The sequence below is a fragment of the Capricornis sumatraensis genome, chromosome 9 (genome assembly GCF_032405125.1).
Source record: "Capricornis sumatraensis isolate serow.1 chromosome 9, serow.2, whole genome shotgun sequence".
NCBI classification, from domain to species: Eukaryota; Metazoa; Chordata; class Mammalia; order Artiodactyla; family Bovidae; genus Capricornis; species Capricornis sumatraensis.
The window spans coordinates 92,756,380-92,780,613 of record NC_091077.1 but is presented as its reverse complement, the minus strand read 5'-3'; the positions used below and the strand labels follow the sequence as shown (position 1 = coordinate 92,780,613).

Sequence of the window (24,234 nt, the reverse complement as noted above, 5' to 3'; positions counted from 1 at the left end):
GTCGCTCAGTGGTGTCTGACTCTTTGCAACGCTATGGACTGTAGCCTACCGGGCTCCTCTGTCCATGGGATTTTCCAGGCAATAGTCCTGGAGTGGATTGCCATTTCCTTCTCCAGGGGATCTTCCCAACCCAGGGATGGAACCCAGGTCTCCCGCATTGTAGACAGACGCTTTACCCTCTGAGCTACCAGGGAAGGCCTATGACTAGAAGTGATAAAAGCAAACTGGTGATGTTGGACATTCTTGGTAACTGACTTTAAAGAGAATGTTTTTAGTAATTTACCATGGACAGTAATTTTACTGTAACTTTTTTGAACCTCTCTTTCACGTTAAGAGCATTCCTTTTTATTTCTGGTTTGCTGTGACTTCTTTTCCAAAAATGAGTATTGAATTTTATCAAATACTTTTCTGCAGATTTTGAAGTTATTATGATTTTCTTCCTCTGTGTTAATTTAGTGAGTAACATTTGTAGATACTGTAATGTTTTGTAATGTACATGTTGAGTTTGTTCTCAATAGGAGGGGTCCTTCAGGGAACTTAGCTATTATGTTGGAAGGAAATTCTAGTTGTAAAATTCTTGACTCTCATGATCATAGGAAGGGTCTCTACCACTTTGTGTTTATGTAGACAATAGTAGTGAAAGCCGTCTGGCATACTGTGTTTAAAAATAGGTCTAATAATATAAATGGCTTAACATTCCACACTGTCCTTGTGCTGACAACTTTAGAGCCACAGATTTAAATTCCTGTAATTAATAGTTTGGCTAAGTGATGGTTGTTTTTGAGGAAAAAATATTTTGTAGAAGTCAGGAGGGTTCTTATTTGTTTTTGGAATAAGAGATTTTTGCTATCTCAACCTTTTGTTAATTTAGTCAAGTTATGAATTGTTTTTATTGTTTTCTGAATACAGTTAAGTAACCACTGTAACTAATACAGTAGTTTGAAAAGGTGATTTGAAGTTTCACGTTTCTAATTCTCTTTATTTAAGATCAGATATTTGTAGTATCTCAGGAATAGAGAGCCTTCCCAAATCTTTCTGAGTTCATCATTTGTTGGTCCCAGGATACAGTCATTTTTGAAATATGGTACAGACATGAAATTCTAGAAAGTAATATCACTTCATAAAGAACTGGGAAAGTCTAGAAGCTGAGAAAAAAATTGTTCATTCTGAAGGCACCTAGTGATAACATTCGTAGCTGTTAACGCATTTAGGTAAAGTCAAGTTTCACAGATATTTTCCCCTTAAATAAACAATAAGGAGTGCACTGTCAATAGAGACTGGATATGAGTGGTACTTAAATGCCTATTTGCAGTACAATTGTGGTCTCCCCCAAAGCTTAACTTTGCCATTAACCTTTGTGGCTGGTGTTATTAGTATATCTTGCCAGGCTTAACACTAAATTGCTTGATTATATACTTGTTTTTCCTTCTTTTTTTTTTTTTAACTATAGCAGGTGTTACTTTTCTGACTTTGAAGTAAATTAGTATTGTGTGTGAGATCAGTTGCAAAAATAATCAAAATAATAATAATCAAAAGAAACCAATTATTACCAAATTTCAGTCCCTATTAGAAATTGGGTAAAATCTGAATACTGTTAGGTGGTATGTGGCCAAAGAATGAACTGAATCATGGCCAAAGTGAACCAGTGCTTCCCACCAGACTCTCACTGGAAGATGCATGTTAAGGGATAGGGACAGGCCAGGGAGGCAAATAATGATTGACAGAGAATCCCAGTGCACAGAACTAGAGCTGGGCTAGAGTGCTGCGATTCACAAAACTCTATATGTAAATGTTTACATTTACACCTAGGAAATAACATTTGCCCCTGGTGTCTAGACAGAGCAGGCCTACATGGTTGCCAGCCTGACTATAGTGGAAGGGATGAGAGGGACATTTGAAGAGAGAAGTTCTTTAAGTGAGTCTGCCTGAAGTCCACTTAACAGTTTTTTTTTTTTTTTTCCCATGGAAGGAAAAAGGAAGCACGAGTGAGACGGTCAGGGCTTGTCCCTTTTGAGACTGTGCCTTGACTTTTGGCGTTGTAGCTGTAAAGAAGAGATAGGGGAGAGAGATCCACTTAATACTGCTCCAACGCCAGCGTCATCTCTTTCAGACCATAGGAATCATCACCTCAAAAAGAAACTGGGTACCCACTAGAAGTCACTCTTCATTCTCTCCCCAACCCCAACTCCCTCAACCTATTTATTAATCTGAGGGAGGGTCACCTTAGTGTCTACCATATGCATATTATATTTTAAAATTTAGATTGAACCTTGAGTTCACAAAGTTAAGCAGAGATGCTAGTAAGAGTATTTATGGAATGAGAAAATTTGATTTAAGCTTTGCAAATATGTTCTCACAGTTATTTCATGGTATTGGTTACTTTTAAATCTTATGAAGATAGCTTCTGCTTGGTCAGTTTGGTCTGGAGTTATGTACATTTGTAATATTATATTTTAGTGTTTATGTTTATCATAAAATTAAAGTCTCTTAAGTAGCTAATGACAATTTAATTTGACCCCCATAAATGATCCTATATTTTTGACATACTCTGTTTTTCTCAAATTTTAAGCGTATGTCCTTTTTGAGAATTCTTTTGCCCTCTGATATACCTTTGCTATTTCTGTACCATATTATGAAAACTTCATAAAAGGCTATTTAAATTATTTTTTTTCTTTTGTGGAGCTTCAAAATTGAGAATTATCTAAAAGGATTGTTTTAGGTGTTTTTAATTTCTCAGATTGAGCTTTAGTGTAGTCTTGTAAATAGTCTAAGGCTTTTCACCAGCCTTGTTGAGTTTCTGTCTTTTTGCTAGCCAGAAAACAATGTAAAAGCTAACCAAACGACTAGCAATTTGGGAACCTGTTGAAAGACACAGTAGTAAAATATTAGTTTCTTCTAAAATCTTTCTTTTTGATATCCCATACCTTTTGACTCTTTTAGATGCTTGATTTACCAAAATATTGTGAGGAATGATGGGGAGTAGGTTTTTTTTTTTTAATAGTTGTGTAACAAACTTGATGAGTAGTTTGTTTCAGTTTGTTTGCAGTTTAGGGATTTATTTTAAAATGTATTAAATTTTTTACTGACATGCAGTTGATTTACAATGTCTTGTTAGTTTCAGGTGTATAATGAAGTGATTCAGTTTTTTATATATATGTATATTCAGCTTCCTTTCCATGAAAGGTTATTATAAGATACTGAATATATTTTTCTGTAAATCCTTGTTGCTTATTTATTTTATGTATAGTAGTTTGCATTTGTTAATCCTCTACTCCTAGTTTATCCCTCCTTTGCCTAACTTTCCCTTTGGTAACTGTAAATTTGTTTTCTGTGTCTTTGAGTCTGTTTCTGTTTTATATGTAGGTCCATTTGTTTTACTTTTTGGATTCCACATGTAAGTGATGCCATGTAATATTTGCCTCCATCTAACTTGCTTCAGTAAGTATAATACTCTATAGGACCATCCCTGCTGCTGCAGATGGCAAGAGTTCATTCTTTTTAAATGGCTCAGGAATATTCCATTGTGATGGGGAGTAATTTTTATCAATATTAATTCTGAATAGCAAACCAAATAGAACGAGACAATTTTAGTGGACAGCTTTTATATATGTAATTAATTTCATCCAACTAGCCCAAACTCTAAATTGTAATACTCTCTGAGCATATAAATGAGTGTGCAGGAGTGAAAACTTTCTGTTGGATGAAGAAACCGGAATTGTTTTCCTGGTTGAAGTTGAGTAGTTTGACTCTACCAGTCAGTTGTAGCTAATAAGTTGTACCTATTAAAAAACTGGATGTGAAGAGACTTGGTGACTCTGTAACATGTGCATTTAAGAGATGGTTAAAATAATGCTCTTTGGACATGACTTTGATCTGAATGAAGATAGAACTCACGTGCTTGAACTTTTTTAGACATACATTTTAGTAAGATTGGACAAGAATATAAACAAATTAATTTAAATTCCATTATGATTATTTTCAGCATAGCGTTGGAAAGCCAAGTCAACTCAAGAAGTATTTATTGGGGAGCTTTATTGTTTATTCTAAGAATTCACCCAAATGTTGCACATTGAAAGTTTCTTATTCCTGTAGGCTAAACTGATAAGGATAGCTTTTTCGGAGTTTGAGCGCAAAGTAATTGGAATCAAATTATTTCCGATGTTATATGAATTACTAATATTTGTAAAGGAATTTGTAGTTTATAAAATGTATTTGTCTATATTTTTTCATAGAATCTTCATAATCATCCTGTAAAGGGAAAGCGAAAGTGTTAGTCACTCAGTCGTATCCAACTCTTTGTGACCCCATGGACTGTAGCCCACCAGGTTCCTCTGTCCATGGGATTTCCCAGGCAAGAATACTGGAGTGGGTTGCCATTCCCTTCTCCTGGGATTCTTCCTGACCCGGGAACTGAACCCCTGTCTCCTGCATTGCAGACAGATTCTTTACCATCTGAGCCACAGAGGGAAACGCCCAGTAAAAGGATGTGCTTTTATTTTCTTAAGTTAGTCCCATTACTTAAGTTAGAGAAGTTGTGACTTTTTCAAGGTCTCTCAGCCACTAGGTGGTGGAATTGAGGTTAAAAAGTCTGAATTTCTCATCCCAAACCTACATCACATTGCTTTAGGAACTAAGGAGTTAACTTTAGATGTGCTTGGATTAGAACAATGTATTCCTACTCTGAGCTAAACTTTGACCCACATACAGATTACATTCTCTGCAGAAGCCACCATTCTCTGTGCACCAGGAGCCCGTATTACTCTGGGCCTTGTCTTCCATGTCTGCTTCTGCCTCATGCCCTTAATCTTTAGCCTCTTCCCCGGGCCCATGTGTCTATACACGCACACCACACAGAGTCCTACTCATACATGCTCACTCTACAAAACGTACATTTTTCACACTATTGCCTCAGAACTATAAACTGTCCAGGATTGTTATGAACTAACCTTTGCTGATGAGCAACTTCTGAGTAACATGCATACTTTAACTATAATTTGGATAGATGTTTTCAGTTCAGTTCAGTTCAGTTGCTCAGTTGTGTCCGACTCTTTGCGACCCCATGAATCGCAGCACGCCAGGCCTCCCTGTCCATCACCAACTCCCAGAGTTCACCCAGACTCACGCCCATCGAGTCAGTGATGCCATCCAGCCATCTCATCCTCGGTCGCCCCCTTCTCCTCCTGCCCCCAATCCCTCCCAGCATCGGAGTCTTTTCCAATGAGTCAACTCTTCTCATGAGGTGGCCAAAGTACTGGAGTTTCAGCTTTAGCATCATTCCTTCCAAAGAAATCCCAGGGCTGATCTCCGTCAGAATGGACTGGTTGGATCTCCTTGCAGTCCAAGGGACTCTCAAGAGTCTTCTCCAACACCACAGTTCAAAAGCATCAATTCTTAGGGGCTTAGCCTTCTTCACAGTCCAACTCTCACATCCATACATGACCACTGGAAAAACCATAGCCTTGACTAGACGGACCTTAGTCGGCAAAGTAATGTCTCTGCTTTTGAATATGCTATCTAGGTTGGTCATAACTTTCCTTCCAAGGAGTAAGCGTCTTTTAATTTCATGGCTACAGTCACCATCTGCAGTGATTTTGGAGCTCCAAAAAATGAAGTCTGACACTGTTTCCACTGTTTCCCCATCTATTTCCCATGAAGTGATGGGACCGGATGCCATGATCTTTGTTTTCTGAATGTTGAGCTTTAAGCCGACTTTTTCACTCTCCTCTTTTACTTTCATCAAGAGGCTTTTGTGTTCCTCTTCACTTTCTGCCATAAGGGTGGTGTCATCTGCATATGTGAGGTTATTGATATTTCTCCCGGCAATCTTGATTCCAGCTTGTGTTTCTTCCAGTCCAGCGTTTCTCATGATGTACTCTGCATATAAGTTAAATAAGCAGAGTTCACCCAGACTCACGCCCATCAAGTCAGTGATGCTATCCAGACATCTCATCCTCTGTCGTCCCCTTCTCCTCCTGCCCCCAGTATACAGCCTTGATGTACTCCTTTTCCTATTTGGAACCAGTCTGTTTAGTTCCACATAAATCTCTGGTACTGATTAAGTTACTATGTTTTGATTACAAGTAGGCTCTCTTTGGACTTCCCTTGTGACTCAGACAGTAAAGAATCCACCTGCAATGGGTTCAATCCCTGGGCTGGGAAGATCCCCTGGAGGAGGGCATGGCAACCCTTTCCAGTATTCTTGCCTGGAGAACTGCCATGGACAGGGTAGCCTGGCGGGTTACAGTCCATGGGGTCATAAAGAGTCGGACAAGACTGAGCTACTAAGCACACACACACAGGCTGTCTTGAACTGAATTTCAAGAGCCTGACTTAGCATATATTCTTTGGAACCAAACCAGCTCCAGGGATCCCAGGGACTTAACCCAATTTTACTTGTCCTGTGATATATTTTGCACTTTCATCATAACATTGAGAATGAGGTGGAAAGACCTTCTGTTGCAAAGTAATCTCTTTCTAGGTCATATTTAATACCCGACTAAAAACAAACAAATATAGGAAATTAAGGCTTCTGTGTGTCTTTGTGTACTCTTTGTAAGTGTTCGTGCCATATTTTGAGCAAACAAGGCAAATAAATATTCTACCGTTTCATGTTTTGAAATGCTGACTGGATCAAGATTACACATGACAAGTTATTTATAGTTTTATTTCCACATAGTGGATTCTCTGTTGGAATCATAGAAGGGAAGAAGATATGATAACTGCTTTGTGTAGTTCACAGAATAAAATTGCAAACCGAGATGTTTTGACTGTAACCACTAGTTTATACTGTAACCATTTCTAGGAAACCGTATTTAAACAGCAATGGTTACCATGAAGTATACAACATGTCAACTGTGTCCCAATTCACATCAGTAAAAACCTTCAACCACTTTATTCCCTATAACCTAACCTCCATCAGATAATACTAAATAAACTACGTTGAGTGCACGTATTAATATATATATATATATATATCAAATGTATCAAACAGCTTGCTGGCTGTATTTGCAGTAGTGTTTATCTGTGGTCATGCAGGTTATAACTCTGAATTTTTATTAGGAAAAATAAATTGAGAATTTATAATATTCCTGATTTAGTTTCACCAGCTGTGCCACTGCCAAGGAAAATAACTTGAGAAGGTAAAAATCTAACAGTGAATAAGAAAGCAGTAGGCAATTTGCTTCATACTTATCTGCTTCGTATCTGCTGTTATAAGGTTTATGGTCAAAGAGAGTAATTAGTAGTCTCCGAACTTAAATATTGTCACTTCAGTAAATTGCAGTTTGTATCTTTGGATTGTCTTGTATAAAAGAAGCAAATGATTATTAATTGATATTTGATCTTGGAAGTCTTGAAAACAGTTCTTTAAAATGTGAAATATATTTTTGCCCCTCTGTCTCTTACTCATTTATTTGGGAATTTGACAAATATCCACTGGGCTCCAAATACATCCAACCTTGTTTTAGGAACAGATGAGATTACCTGTCCTCATGGAGATTAAAGTCTGAAGGGGGAGCTTGTTATTAAACACTGAAGACCAGTTACAGCTTCCTTTTTTTTTTCTCAAGTTTTACTGAGATATAATTGACATCACATTATGTGCATTTAAGGCATAGAATGTGATGATTTGATTTCTGTATCTTTTGCAAAATGATACCACAATAAGGTTAGTTAATACATCTCTCACCTCACATAGTTACCTATTTTTTTTTTAAGACCTACCCTCTTAGCAACTTTCAAGTATACAACAGTGTTGATAACTGTAGTCAACATGCTGTACATAAGATCTCCATAATTTTAAAATGTGAATTTTGAAAATGAGTCTGACATCAAAAATATTTTATATTTTCTCTTTCAGTGAAACAGTCACAATGAAATAATCATATAAGTTGTTCTGTTTAGAAATTAGACAGTTTGAGGCCAGTGAAAACCAAAAGTTCATATTTACGAGAATACTGAATTGACAGAAGGGATAGAGTGAAAAAGTGCGAGAAGTCTCCTGTGAATAGTTAATTTGGTCTTGGAATTGTTAGCAAGAAGCACTGTATGGAAGGTCTCGTTGTGAACATTTCTATTTACTTTCTGCTACGGGATGGTAGATAGTAAGGAGTTGCTGGGGAAACTTGTACCCAAACTTGTGGGACTTGACAGATGAAACTAATTCCCAAACGTAGCCCTATAGCCCTTACAAATATTGCTTTTTCTTATGTGTTGTAATGATCAGTCTGAGTCTTGTATATTTTATTTGTGGCAGTGTGGCAGTTTGATCTGGTCACTAGAGTATAAGCCCCACCCAGGCCATCCATGTTTTACTCTCCATTGCACCCTAGTGCCTTGCACATGGCTCATCATATAGACAAAACTGGTTCTTGAAGGAGTCTAGGCATATTTCATCTATGTATAATTTACAGAGGTTTAAGTTACCCGTTCACAGAAGAAAAATAGCAACTACTTCCATGCTAAGTGAAAGTGCTTTTGGAGTCAAAGACAGTCTCATATTCTAGTTATTCCTAGGTTAGGAAACTTCGCATTCCTGAGCAGCGATAAAAATACCACTAGTAATAGCAACAGTCAGCTATATACACCTTCCGTAATATTAATTCTCAACCACTACAATATAACCTACATTTTACAAATGAGAAATCTGAAGATTTTTGAATATTAAGTGGCTTGTCCCTAGCCATAGAGCTGTTATTAAATGGGGAAGCTAAGATACATTTATAGTATTTAAAAAAAAACAAACCAAGGTATGTTGAACCCTTAAATTACCCATCAGGCACCATACTAAGTGTTTTACATTAAAACTCATTGTAGCAACACGAGGGAGGCGTGGTTATCATTTCCATTAGAGGAGGCATGGAGAAGTTAGATAGTTTGCCAAGAGCACGTGGCTAACTCCTGGTAGAGCTAGAGAGAACTTCCCCTTCTGTTTCCCCACCCACTGTCAGAGCTGAGCTAAGGGCAGCGTTGATTTATGACCCTGGGAACATTCTTAGTTTAAAACTATTATTTTAAGCATTATTATTTTTAAGTATTTTCTACTCTGTTAATTATACAAATGCCTGAGTTTTTAAAGATAATTGTACAGTATACCTCTTGAGTAGAAACTAATGTTTACTCTTTAGGTATTAAGTAAATCAATCAGAGGAATATTCTCTTACTTACCTCAGCTTTTATGTAATCTCATTAACAGTTATGGATTGACTATATTAATTTAGTTTAATTTTTTCCCATTGTATGTGTTGCTTTTTTTTTTTCTGTTAAATTTTAGGAATAGTGTTTTTTTTCCTCTTGTTTATTGGCACCCTGGGAGAAACGATAGTTCAAATGTTTTCCCTTTGGCCAAAGCAGAGCAGAATTATGTTTTAATAAATTTTAACTTTATATTATGATTGTTTATTGGGGTACCATTTATAGACTGTGACTTTCAGACATTGAATTTGACATAGTTTTTTTTTTTTTAAGGGCTATTTTTTTCTCCTTAAATTTGCATTTTGAATTATATACTAACGGGTAGTATATGTATGTTTCTCCTTCTGCCCGTCTGCATGTCCCAGAAAGAAAATATTCTGACCTGGTACATGACATATGTTTACAGTTTATTTTAAAAGAAATTTCAGGTTTTGAAACTACCTGAAAGTATTTTTTTTTTTAAATTAAATATTGGGGAACTATACCTAAATAGTCAGTTTAGCTAAATTCAATTCAGCAGCATTAAGCATATGTGTATTTAAGATACTGTGTTTGGTGATATGAGAGATATCAAGATGACAAAAAGTTGATACCTTTATCCTGGGGCTTGTAATCTGTTAGCTGACCTAGACAAATACATAAATAACGGTAATGCAAGGCAGGCTATGATAAGTACTGTGGTACAGGCATCAACAAAGTGCAGTGGGAAATCAGGATAGAGAGATTAATCCCAACTGGGAGGATCTAGGACCTTCTCATGGAGTAGGTAGGACTGAGTAGAGCTTAATTTATTGCTTTCATTCATTCTAGACTGTCTTCTGAAGATTGATGTCTATTTGCTTGAGCTCTTTAATTTTGTTGCCAATTTGGATAAGCATGGCACAAATCCAGCAGGGAGGTCCAGATGAAAAAGAAAAGACAACAGCACTCAAAGGTACATACTTAATTTGCTTTTTCAGGATATTTTCATTGTGCCTAATGAAGGTGCAGGAATATTTAGGTGACCTTACATTCATTTCCATTCTAAAGTAAGAATATCTGTAATCTATAATTATTTATGTCCATCACAGTGACCACCTCAATGTCTGAGATATAGTATGTACTAGGTAAATAAATCATAAAGTCATGTGATTTTCCAGCTGTAAGAATTCTTAATGCTCTTCTTATTCAAGGTCATGTATTTAATGGTAAAACTAAAACCAGAGATCTCTTGAATCAAGCCTAGTGCCCTTACCATATTTTTGTTGTTCAAAATGTCATACTGGGTTAGAGTAATGATCTGTCTAATCCTATATTCTGTCTTTGTGGCATTGCACTAAGAATATTTTATGAGAAGTTCTCTGTAAGAAGGAATCTGCTTTAGACTTTCTTTGGGAATTTGGGTGCCATTTGTTAGATTAAGAAAAATGTGAGGAAGGCAGGTTTTAGACATATTAAATAGTAAACTGAGATGCCACTTAAATATTAGGCTGGAGAAGGTTGAGTGTGGAGTTTGGGAAAGTATTTGGGCTGGAGATTAAAGCTTTGGGAATTATTAGCATAGAGGTAATATTTAAAGTTATGGTCCTAATTGAGATCATCAGAGATTGCAAACAGAAAGAGAAAAAGTCTGAAGACTGAAGTGTGGGTCATCTCAATCTTAGGGTCAGGAAAATGAGAAAGAACTAGCAATAGACACTTAAAATGATTTCTGATAAGATAGGCTGCAGGCTAGGAGTAAGAGAAAGATCCTGAACACCTACTGAAGAAAATGGGTTTAATTAATTTAATCATATTATTAACCAGGCTTTGCTGGTGGCTCAGACAGTAAAGAATCTGCCTGCAATGTGGGAGACCTGGGTTCGATTCCTGGGTTGGGAAGATCCACTGGAGGAGGGCATGACAACCAACTCCAGTATTCTTCCCCGGAGAATCGCCATGGACAGAGGAGCCTGGTGGGCTACAGTCCATGGGGTTGCAAAGAGTTGGACACGACTGAGTGGCTAAGTACACCCATAAACCAGGCTAGATGAGGACTGAGAGTTTACTTTTATATTTAACAGTGTGGAGGTTATTGATGGTCTTCACAAAGAGCTGTTTCAGTGAGTTGAAGGAAATGAAAGTCATATTGGAAAACTTCAGTTAGAGAATAGGAAGAAAGCAATTCGCAGAGTCAGACACAACATAGCAGCTGACCACACAAGCATGAACTGTTTGAAGAAAAAGGAGAGATATGCTCTAGATGGGAACAAATATTTGCAATTCATATATCTGGAGAAGGAAATGGCAACCCACTCCAGTGCTCTTGCCTGGAGAATCCTATGGACGGAGGAGCCTGGTAGGCCATGGGGTCGCAAAGAGTTGGACATGACTGAGCGACTTCACTTCACTCACTTCATACTTTTAGCACTGGAGAAGGAAATGGCAACCCACTCCAGTATTCTTGCCTGGAGAACCCCATGGACAGAGGAGCCTGGCTGGCCATGGTCCATGGGGTTGCAGAGAGTCGGACACAGCTGAAGTGACTAAGCCCAGCACATATCTGACAAAGGACTTTTATCCAGTGTATATCAAGGTCATCAATAATCAATAATGGGCTTCCTAGGTGGCGCAGTGGTAAAGATTCTGCCTGCCAGTGCAGGAGACACAGGAGATGAGGGTTCGATCCTTGGGTTGGGAAGATCCCCTGGAGAAGGAAATGGCAACCCACTCCAGTGTTCTTGCCTAGAGAATCCCATGGACAGAGGATTCTGGTGGGCTACAGTCCATGGGGGTGCAGAAGAGTCAGGCATGACTTAGTGACTAAACAATAGACAACTCTATGGAAGGTGTTACTGCATGCTTGTATGCTGCTGAGATAGACCAACACACTCAGAATAATAGTTAATTTACAAAAGAGGATAAGGAATGAAGGAATGTGTGTGTTTTCATCCAAATAGATTTGCTGGGTTTCCACTTGGAAAGCCTTTATCTACCTTCAACCTTACCTGATAATGTGAAAATCTGATCTCTCAAGTTGTGGTTCCAATTTCAACTTCCACGAGCAGTATATAAGAAATCAGATTGGTTTTCTGGATTTTAGAGGTTGTATAGTGATGTTAAAAGCATATGGGTAGTCTAAATATAGTAATAAGGTTATAAATATAGAACTTTCTGAATTCAAACTGAGGTTTTCCCACTTGCCATGAAACAAATTGCTTATCTTTTCTGAATCATTTTCTTCACTGGTACAATAGGAAGATAAATGCCTAGCACACGAGCTTGTAATGATTAAGGAAGTAGTCAAAACTGAAAATATTAGAGGATAAAATGGCAAATGTTAAATAAAGTGTATCTTAGAGCAAATTGACAGAATAAATAAAATTTATCCTTCAAAGAGTCCTATTTATCAGTTTTTTTCTTTTATAAACTATGCTTTTGGTATTAGGTCTAAGTACTCTTTTCTTAGCCCTGCTTTATGAAGATCTTTTTTTATGTTTCCTCTAAGAGTTTTATAGTTTTAGATTTTACATTTAAACTAATGATGTGTTTTGAGTTAATTTTTATTTAAGAGATGAGCCTTAGGTCAAGGTTTGTATTTTTTGCATATTGATGTCCAATTGCACCAGCACCATTTGTGGAAAAAAAAATCTTTGCACTATTGAATTACTTCTTCATCTTTTGAGGTTCTCTTATTTTGTTTCATGCATCTGTGTCTGTCTCTTCTCCAATACATGCTCTTGATTACTGAACTTAAATAGTAAGTCCTAAGTTTGACTAGGATGATTCTCCCAAATTCATTCTTATTATTTGGCTTTTCTAGGTCTTTTGCCTTTCCATATAAATTTTAAGAGTAAAATTGTCTATAACTGTAAAAAAAAATAATTTCAGTTCAGTTGCTCAGTCGTGTCCGACTCTTTGCGACCTCATGGACTGCAGCACACCAGGCCTCCCTGTCCATCAGAAACTCCCAGAGTTTGCTCAGACTCTTGTCCATCAAGTCGGTGATGCCATCCAATCATCTAATCCTCTGTCGTCTCCTTCTCCTCCTGCTTTCAATCTTTCCCAGCATCAGGGTCTTTTCAGATGAGTCAACTCTTTGCATCAGATGGCCACAGTATTGGAGTTTCAGCTTCAACATCAGTCCTTCCAATGAACACCCAGGACTGATCTCCCTTAGGATGGACTGGTTGGATCTCCTTGCAGTCTAAGGGACTCTCAAGAGTCTTTTCCAGCACCACAGTTCAAAAGCATCAATTCTTCAGCACTCAGCTTTCTTTATAGTCCAACTCTCATATCCATACATGACTACTGGAAAAACCATAGCTTTGAATAGATGGACCTTTGTTGGCAAAGTAATATCTCTGCTTTTTAATATGCTGTCTAGGTTGGTCATAATTTTTCTTCCAAGGAGCAGGCGTCTTTTAATTCCATGGCTGCAGTCAACATCTGCAGTGATTTTGGAGCCCCCCCCCAAATAAAATGTGTCACTGTTTCCATTGTTTCCCCATCTATTTGCCATGAAATGATGGGACCAGATGCCAGTCTTAGTTTTCTGAATGTTGTGTTTTAAGCCAACTTTTTCACTCTCCTCTCTCACTTTCATCAAGAGGCTCTTTAGTTCTTCTTGGCTTTCTGCCATAAATGTGGTGTTATCTGCATATCTGAGGTTATTGATATTTCTCCCGGCGATCTTGATTCTAGCTTGTGCTTCATTCAGTCCAGCATATCTCATGATGTACTCTGCATATAAGTTAAATAAGCAGGGTGAGATTACACAGTAAATAATTTACTTGCATTTTAATAGAGATTGCATTCAAGCCTATAGACAAACGTGAGGAGAATTTACATCTTTACTAGAATTGATGTCTCCAATCCATGAACATGGAGTATCTGTTATTTGTTTAGATCTTAGATTTCCTTCATTGACACTTTGTAATTTTCATCATATAATTAAGTCTTATACATATGTTGTTAGATTTGTATTATAATTTTAGAGTGATTATAAATGGTATTGTGTTTTTAATTTCAATTGTCACACATTTACTGATCATTTATGGAAATACAGTCAAATTTTGTGTACTGATATAGTCTGTGACTTTTTGGAAGTTGCTTATTTTTTTCAGAGGTTTTATTGGTAGACAAATTGGAATTTTATATGTAGACCATCATGTTATTTGCTAATTGGGCAGTTTTATTTCTTCATTAATCATCTTGCTTTTTTGCCCTGGCTAAGACTTCCAGTGCTATGTTAAATAAGAGTAATTAGAACAGACATTCTTTCCTTATTCACTAGGTAATAGTGAGTGGTGGCGCTCCCATTTTCACCCCTTAATTTCTAGACCTGTGAGTTCTGGCTCTGGGAGAAATAGCAGCATATGTTGGACACTGGTTCTGAGTGTATACTGCCTCCTGGAGAATCTTGGTCCAACCCTGCAAGATTCTGCCATCCAACTGGCCCTGTAACTGAATCTTCAGAAGGCAGTCCACCATTCTGTCAAATTAGCCACTTCAAGATGGTGAGGACACGGTAAGACAAGTGAGTTCCGTGAGCATGGGCTCATTGCTGCACTTCTTTTGCTGTGATGTGAGTTTCTTGATCAGAAACAATGCTGTGTGGAATACCAGGATGGTGGATAAAGCATCCTGCAAGTCCACAGATAGATGTGTCAGAAGGCGTGAGTGCAGGGAAGGCCAGTCTGTATCCAGAGAAAGTATCTAATCCAGTAAGAACAAAATTCTGCCCCTTTTGTGATGGAATTGATCCAGTGTGTTAACCTGCCTCCAGTTACTTGGCTGATCACCCCCAGGACATGGTGCCATGTTGAGGACTGCCATGGTGGTCTCTGCTGCTGGCAAATTGGACACCCAGCTATGACGGTAGCCAGGTTGGCTTTGGTGGGTGCAAGTTCATATTGTGAGCCCACACATGACCTCCAACCCTGCCACAGTGGCCACTTTGTTCTTGAGCTCATTGGGTGATGACAGATTTGACTGGGGTAAGGCCGACTGGTGTCCACAGAAAGGATCATCCTGTGCACTTGATTTTTAAAATATTCCTCTGTTGAGCTTACCTTTTAGTGAGCACTCACTTGGGACGCTAATATTTTCACATTCTGTTGCTCATTCAGAGAGGTCTGTCCACATACCTCTTCCACGTTTCCTTGTTACCAATTTTTTGATCGTGTTCCTTCCAAGTCCCTGACCATCCAGCCAAACGATTGACCGCATGCCCATGAATCATTTCATAGTCACTCATCTGGTCATATCTCTTTACAGAGAAATGGAACAACCAGGTGCCCTGCTCTCAGTTCTGCCCACTGGGAAGATTTCCCTTCACCGCTGTTATTTAGGGATGTCGCCAAAGGGGCCTCTGATGCTTCCACTGTCCGCTTTTACGTGGTGACTGAGTATCATGCAGAACCATCGGTGATCCAGACTTGAGTTTTCTCTTCTTCTGCCAGCTGATGAGGCTTTAGGTGCGTGCTGATGAATAGAAGGCGGTGTCGCAGGAGTGGAGACCATAGGCATTTGGGCTACTCCCGCATGTTACTTATTTTTGTCTTCAGGGCTTGCTCAGCCCTAACCACATACACACCACTCCCTATTTGATGATGGAGTGCTATTGTACACCCCCAACTTTAATTCTTGGTGTGTCACTTACCACCTAGTTCATGATGGCCTGCTAAGGTCTCATGGTAAGCTGGCAGCCTGTGGTTAAGTGTTCAATCTCCACTCAGGCCCAGTAGCAGGCCAAGAGGTATTTCTCAAAAGGAGACTAGTTACCTACAGTGGATAGTAAGGCTTTGTGACAAAATCCTGAACCTGTGCTGTGAAGGCAGGAGAGGATTGATGTCCTAGCTTGAAGACAGTTATACAGAGAGTAGGAGTTCTGTCTTACTCACCACTTTTGTTCTACTCAGGCCTTCAGTGGATTGGATGAGTTCATCTGTATTGGAGGTGGGGGGCAACCTGCTTGACCCAGTCTGCAGATTCACATGTTAACCTCATTCAGAAATACCTTTCTAAACATGCTCAGAATAATATTTAACCAAATATCTGGGTACCCAGTCAAGTTGACACATAAAATTAACTATCACACTATTCATTTGTCTATGGAAACTTTGGTTGCTTCCACCTTTTGGCTGTTGTGAGTAATACTGCAGTGAATAGGGGTGTACAAATGTATGAATCTTTGTTTTCAGTTCTTTGGGGGTATAAAATGGTATTTTTATCCAATGACTTCATATGTTTAGTTGAAGTTTAGAATTCTAGATGCTAAATGGCTTTAATGACCAGAGATTGTTTTAGAAAAAACAGTGGTTACATCTGATGTATATTTAGGTTATAAGGATTCAGTTGTACTGTATTTTATAGGAGATTGAAGGGATTTTGCATGGAAATGTTCTATTATACTTGATTTTTACCTAATCTACTGCCCTTGGAACCCAATTTCTGCAAAATGCAGTTATATAGCTTTGTTTTCCTTTTACAAAGCAGAAAAATAATTTCTGAAAGTTTCTTTCTGAGTCTATTCAAGTCGGCTTCCCTGGTAGCTCAGCTGGGAAAGAATCCGCCTGTAATGCAGGAGACCCTGGTTTGATTCCTGGGATGGGAAGATCCCCTGGAGAAGGAATAGGCTACCCACTCCAGTATTCTTGGGCTTCCCTGGTGGCTCAGACGGTAAAGGATCCCTGGGTCAGGAAGACCCCTGGAGAAGGGCATGGTAACCCACCCCAGTATTCTTGCCTGGAGGATCCCATGGACAGAGGAGCCTGGCGGGCTACAGTCCATGGGGTTGCAAAGAGTTGGATGTGACTGAGTGACTGAGCACAGACACTCAATGCCAGTGAAATTAAAAATATCCACATCTAGTTCTCTAACTGACAGAGGAGGAGTTTGAGGAATGCATGTTTTAGTTTATTATTCATTTTATCATTCAAAGGAACTTTTTGGTCAAAGCAAAAGCATATCTCTGTATTCAGAAGAGTTTATTCTTTTTATAAGGTAATGAAGAGAGGGGTTAGACTATATTGAAGCTTATACAGGACATAGAACAAAAGTATAGGGATTTTGAAAGAGTACCGACTTAGATATTGGAGAATAAGTTTATTTATTTAGTCCCACAGTACTATTAAGGTATAATTTTGGGCAAGCCATTTTATGTCCCTGGGCTTATTTCCTTGTCTCAAAGACAGTGACGATAACGTGCTACTGCTTTATAGGGCTGTGATGGTCATATGAGGTATAGTATGTGAAATCTTATATATGGATGTTAGATGGCATTTTATGATCTGAGCTGATAGAAAATGAATATTAGACATAATATAGCTGCTTATATTTTGGATGGTTTTGTGTGTATCTGATTAAGAGGATTTTAAGTTTTGAATTGTGGAAGATGACTGTGAAGTAAAAGAATTTAATTCAATGGAAGGAGAAAAGTGAGAATCTTAAAGCCAATTTTTGATAAAAAATATTTTAATCAATTTTGCAAAGATTTACACATTGTTCAGAACCTTACTAATGAATCAGAAATTTGTCAGCATGTACCCATTTGCCCCAGTATGCATACTTCGTGACATTTTTTATTTTACTAGATAATTTGCAGATTTTTTTTAATAAACTCACTTGTATGTTGAAGATGGTATATTTTTATGTAAGTTGAGGTTTATCCGATGCAGTAGTTTAAACAGTTTTAAACAATGACTTTTTTTTTTTTTACAAGTTTTTTGATATCTTATCTTTGTGTCCCACAGAGAGAGACTCGAGACTGGAGGTAGACAAACTATTTTATCCTCTGGCATATTTTTGTGATCTGTACAGGTGGATGATTATATCTCTGTAAGTGAGAGACAGAAATAAAGTGTTACTTCTGAGATTCTTTTGTTTTAAACAAAGGCCGGTATTGGGGGTGGGGAGTTGCTGGTTTGCTATACTGTGTGTCCTAGGAGTTTTTTCTCTCTTCAGGAACTTGAGTTTGAATGAGAAAAAAAAAAAAAAATCTCAAAATCTAAACTTAAAAAAAGAAAATCTTTTGAGAGACAAATAAATTTGAAGTTTATCTTTTATTTGTTCCAAGTTTGCATATGACACAAAGATGACATATAGTGAGAATTTTTGCCTCATCCCGTTATAACCTATAACAAATTGTTACATACTGTTGACAGACTGATTTGAGGCTAGGGCAGGGAAAATGCAAGATATGCCTGCAATACCGTGCAGTAACAGGAAATAAGAAAATGCTCACAAAATAAAAAGATGAGACTGAGGACCCTTGATGACTGTTTGCAATGTAGTGTCCTGGGCGGAATCCTGGAACAGAAAATGGAAATTAACAGAAAAACAGATGAATAATATCTGGGCTTTGTTAATAGTAATGTACCGACGTTGGTTTCTTCATTGAGGCAAACGTAGCATGGTAAGGTAGAATGTTAACAATAGGGAAAACTGGATATAGACCCTGTCTGTACTATCTTTCAGCTTATTTGTATCTAAAATGATTCAGAAATAAAATGCTTATTTGCAAAATATTGCTGACAGTCTTTTATTATGTATAGTCAAATGATGTGAAGAATAGAAACTGTTTTGTGTCAGCCTGTTTTCTCCAGTTAGCATGTTTTATTTTACTATTGTTATTTCCCCTCTAAAAGTAGAATAATGGAAACAGTGGAAACAGTGAGAGACTTTATTTGGGCTCCAAAATCACTGTAGATGGTGACTGCAGCCATGAAATTAAAAGATGCTTGCTCCTTGGAAGAAAAGCTATGACTAACCTAGACAGCATATTAAAAAGCAAAGACATTACTTTGCCAACAAAGGTTCATCTAGTCAAAGCTGTGGTATTTCTAGTAGTCATGTATGGATGTGAGAGTTGGACTATAAAGAAAGCTGAGCACCAAAGAATGGATGCTTTTGAACTGTGGTGTTGAAGATTCTTGAGAGTCCTTTGGACTGCAAAGAGAGCCAACCAGTCCATTCTAAAGGAAATCCGTCCTGAATATTCATTGGAAGGACTGATGCCTAGCTGAAATTCCAATACTTGGGCCACCTGATGTGAAGAACTGACTCACTGGAAAAGACCCTGTTGCTGGGAAAGATTGAAGGCGGGAGGAGAAGGGGACAACAGAGGATGAAATGGTTGGATGGCATCACTGACTCGATGGACATGAGTTTGAGCAGGCTCCTGAAGTTGGTGATGGACAGGGAGGCCTGGCATGTGGCAGTCCATGGGGTCACAAAGAGACACGACTGAGCAACTGAACTGACTGATGGTATATTACTATTATTTAGATTTTTCAGTTCCTTTATTCATAGCACTAGTAACTTTTGGTGATCTTTAAAAGTCATATTAATATCTGAAAATTTTTAAAAATGATAGAAGGAGGTTAATAAGGTACAAATTAGTAGCTGTATATTCTGAAGGGAAAGAAGTTCATAATTAATCATTGTGGTAGATAGGATCTGAGTTGTGATTGTTTGGAGAATTACAGTTTTGAAAGTGCTTATGTTATATTGATTGATACTGTATGTCATCACAATGAAGCATTTTGGTAAGTTAAAAAATTATTAATAAGAATCTTACCATTTAAGGCAACACATAAAAAGTAAACTAATAGAAAAAGAAAAAAATTAAAATAATGTAAGATACCATCTTTGTTATTAATTATGAAAATGAATATAAGTAAATTTCATGTCATTTCTTTTCTAGATTTATTATCTAGGATAGATTTGGATGAACTAATGAAAAAAGATGAACCACCTCTTGATTTTCCTGATACACTGGAAGGATTTGAATATGCTTTTAATGAAAGTAAGTGGTGTATGCTATATATATACAAAATCTGTTTAACAATGCTAATAGAAAATAAACAATCCTAAACTTTTATTTGCCAGCTAGAAAGTTTTGTATGTTTCTTTTGAGAAACAATATCTTATCCTGTCATGATGAAATTCTTCTGTCAAGTAAAAGAGCCAAGTAATAATTTCCCATACTTGTCAAGTCACTTAAACCAACGAATATGAATTTAATTCAGCTTAGGTATTTTCATTCTTGAGGGTGCAACTCTCTTGTATCCAGCTGGAACTCCCAATTAATAGTGTAGAGAGAAGCTATTATTTCATGTGTTATTTAAAAGATGAAGTGACTGGCAATAATTATCTGTGACACTATTTTAAAACATAATACTTGATTCCATTATTATTTTTTAGGCAACATCCTTATTGTAAAACTTCATTAAGTTCTGAATAAAATAAGCTTGGGACTTGGAATAAGGTACCATAGATTGCAAGAATGTTTCTTGTACAAAGAACCACGAAACTGGATTAATAATACTGTAATACTTGAGAGATAATGTTATTACAGGCCAAGTAGCATTTGAATTATAGCTGAATATTTGAATTATAGCTGAATATTTGAATTATAGCTGTCTGTATCTACATCAACTAAATTGCTGATCTGTTATCATTGTGTGTGTGTTTTTTAATTTTACATGGATTTATTTTATTCTATTCACATTGACTGTTGTCATACCACCTACAAAAAGTGCAAAAGCCTAATCAGTTTTCTAATGCCAGGTCAGAGCCAGGTTGCAGAAGAGGAACTGTACAGTAAGTTACAAGAAGAGTTCAGATGTCCTGTCACTTGGTGTACTTAAAACTGTAAATATTGCCACAGGAGAATCTCTGGGTTTTTGCAGCGTCCATACAGTTACTGCCAGTGAGGCCTTCTTAGATCGACGTGTCTTTGCAGGATCAGTTAATGGGTGTTAGAGCTTATAGTGATAGTCTCTGTGTACTAGAATATTAACTGAACATATTAGAACATATTAGAGACATGTTAGAAAGTATTAGAACATATTAGGAACTTTGATCTCTTTTCTGATACTAATTTGCATGCTTTTTAATAAAGGGTATCTTTTGGCAAAGTATGTGTGAGTAGTAATATTTTGTTTTTAAAAGAAAATTTTAAATTTCTTTATAGTTTAATTAACAGACTCTAAAGAACTCTGAGACTGACATTGCTCCTGCCCCTTTGAAACAATGACCAGACTCCTCTTTCAGGCCAGGGATGGGGGCATGTGCTGGCAGTGCAGATGAATTGTAGAACTATGTTTGCTTTATGAATAGAAGACACCAGTTTTCCTTGAAGTCTACCTTTCATCTTCCTTGAACATTTCTTAAAGGAAATGAAAGACAAAGAAGCAATACACTTTTATCTCTCTTTCTTACCAGATACATTCATACACACACATCTTTGCTTACATGTTTACATTCTTGCATGCACATACTCACTTTTGGGACACACCTACACCTTTGCAAATGCACGTGTGCTTTCATGGACTTACACCTGAATGTGTAAGCACCCTTGCACACACCTATCACGTATTTTTTTTTAATATCCTGGACATTGTCTTGCATAAATGTAGACTTACAGTATGGGCAAAGATTCTTGCATTCCAAGGAGAGAATGCCACTCTTATGGATCTCATTTTTAGCACGATGCAGTTCGAGGTTGAATTCACGGTGAATGGTGAGTATTTTTTTTAAAGATGTGAGGATTTGAATCCAAGAAACTAGTTTCAGTATTAAATCCCTAAGAGAGCAGTCCTATCTTAGACTCTTCAGGGACTTTTTTTCAGGGTTTATCATGCAAAAACTTTCATGAAAGCTTTGAATTGAAACTTTCATTGACTAAAAGAAGCTTCTATATTTTTCTAAAGAATTTGGAAGTTCTTAGTTGGGTAAAGAAGAATTAAGATACAGAGTTCACTCTAAGGAAAAAGAAAACTGTAAAAAAGAGGAAGAGATTCTTTTTACCTGCATCAAACTGATACCTTGTTCTTTCAAATTACTGTGCCTTTTCAAATACTCTTTGTGTTTAAAGTGCCTGTTTAGCCGTTCTCCAGTTGCAATTGGTATACAGCCCAGCTCAAATGCCTTTGCCTTGAAAGATGAAGGTTAGGCTTTTCACCTTATACCCTCACTCTTACTCCCTATATACTTTGGTGCGGTACTGTGAGAAATCACGCTTTCATATCACCAACACACACACACATATATATAACTCAGCAACAAACTGTTTTGAGTTTGAAGCTTGTCTTCTATGATGGCTGATTTTTATTGGATTCTTACTGTTGTCAGAAATTGTCTTAAATATTTTCAGTTTATTAATTCATGTAGGTCATTGATAGCTTACCTTGGGTCTCAGATTCTACCACCAATCTGATATGGATATGCTTTTTAAAATAACATGCATTTGGTTATACACTGAAGATTTTACAACTGATTTTAGGAGACTCTAAAATGTCCTAAATCAGACCTTTGACAGTTGCTAAAGAGCTTTTCCAAACCTTTGAGAAATACTATTTGCAAATCCAACTGTAAGTGAACCAGATTATCTTTTCTGGTTAAGAATGCTTACTCTCTTTGCCTCTTTATGTTCTTTTTACTTTTAATACTAGTGTTAGTAGTTGGCTGTTTTGGCAAGGCTCATTTTTCCTAAAGTATCAAAATCATTATCAACTTATGAGAATCATTATGTTCAAAATGAGTAGAGAATTAAAAAAAACAAACAGCAAACCTCTCTTTGAGATGCAGATATATCTACATCTTAACTACATAAACTCACTCTCTCGGTAAGTCAGTTCCCTTTCACACAACAGTCCCATAGAAAATGCATTTCGAATTTTAGCTGCGGAAGTAGTACACCTTACTATGTGCCACATGCCTGTAAGGTTGCTTTAGTCAAACTCACAAATATCAGATTTGCAGATACCTTAAATTCACTTGTATTGGTATCCTAAATGGGAATTTCCCTGTCTGCAAAAGAAAGACATAGACGTACCTGATAATTGATATGGCATCATCTGACCATAAATGAGTGTTCATTATGGTGATTTAGTGCTGTGTCTCATGTTGAGTTTTAAAAAACTTTAGAAATAAGAATTAGCACTTATATTAAAAATACTGAGTATGTGTAGTAAAATTGATTCATAAAATAATGATATGAGATAGTTTTACTTAGAGTAGTAATGTTTCCCGGATTTTAGCTCTGGTGCCATAGCTTTCCTTTCAAGTCTTTCTTCACTCTTGCAAGCCCTCATTGGGTAAAAATCAAATACTAATAACTCAGTTTAGCTTGACCATGTACCTCTTCTGCCACTCCTAGGATAAAGGCTGAAGGCTAAAGTTTGAGGCTTCTACTATTTGATTTCATGCGTTCTCCACTGTTGGATTATTCAGTTCGTCTCAGTACTCTCTTTGTTTCTGTTAAACTGGGTTGTTCACCATTATTTGAACTTGCCATCTCTTTTTTTGTTTTTGTTTTTTCAAAATTATATTTCCATTGAGTAGAGGGGAGGGAAGTTGTTAAAGCGCTTGATGTGCTGTTTTTCTCTCCTGAATACCAGGAGAATGCTTCCGGGGAGACAAGACAGGTGGCTTGGTCTGCCATGGGTTGAATCCTTCTCCATGAAGTATTTTGAACAAGTTAACTGGTTTGCCATTGCTTACAGTTAAAACCTATAATCTGCAGATATGTAATTGCATGTTTCTTTGAAAAAATATCACATGAGCAGTACAACTCTCTGGCACATAAAGTAGAAGTGTTTATAACCAGCATGCCTACCAATGTGTGCAGTAACTCACATGCCCCACTTAGAGACATCACCTGTTCTGGACCAGAGCATGCTATCCAGTGAGAAGAGAAGACTGGGAAGACACAGCCAGGCTGTTGCAAACCACTCCCTGCTTTGCCTTTGCCTTTTGGTCGCTTGGGCCATTGAAATTATTAATAAAGTTATTTATTGTCAGTACAGTCATTGAACTTTGTGAGTTTGTCTTGACAGTCTTATCAGGTTGGTTTATGTCTCTTCCTCAGTTCTCGTCTCCTCAAAACAAAAGTTTGGAACAGACTAAAAATCCCTGGTGGCTCAGATGGTAAAGCGTCTGCCTACAGTGCAGGAGACCTGGGTTTGACCCCTGGGTTGGGAAGATCCCCTGGAGAAGGAAATGGCAACACACTCCAGTATTCTTGCCTGGAAAATCTCATGGACAGAGGAGCCTGGTTGGCTGCTGTCCATGGGG

General features: G+C 37.4%; 1 protein-coding gene across 1 annotated transcript in view; it reads left to right on the top strand.

Moving 5' to 3' along the window:
• ARB2A (ARB2 cotranscriptional regulator A) overlaps positions 1 to 24,234 on the top strand; it is a 404,738-nt gene that overhangs the window by 28,337 nt on the left and 352,167 nt on the right. The window contains exons 2-3 of the mRNA XM_068980929.1: positions 10,003 to 10,126; positions 19,859 to 19,960. Coding sequence (XP_068837030.1) covers positions 10,021 to 10,126; positions 19,859 to 19,960 — 208 coding nt within the window. The 5' untranslated portion in view covers positions 10,003 to 10,020. The remainder of the gene's footprint in view (positions 1 to 10,002; positions 10,127 to 19,858; positions 19,961 to 24,234) is intronic.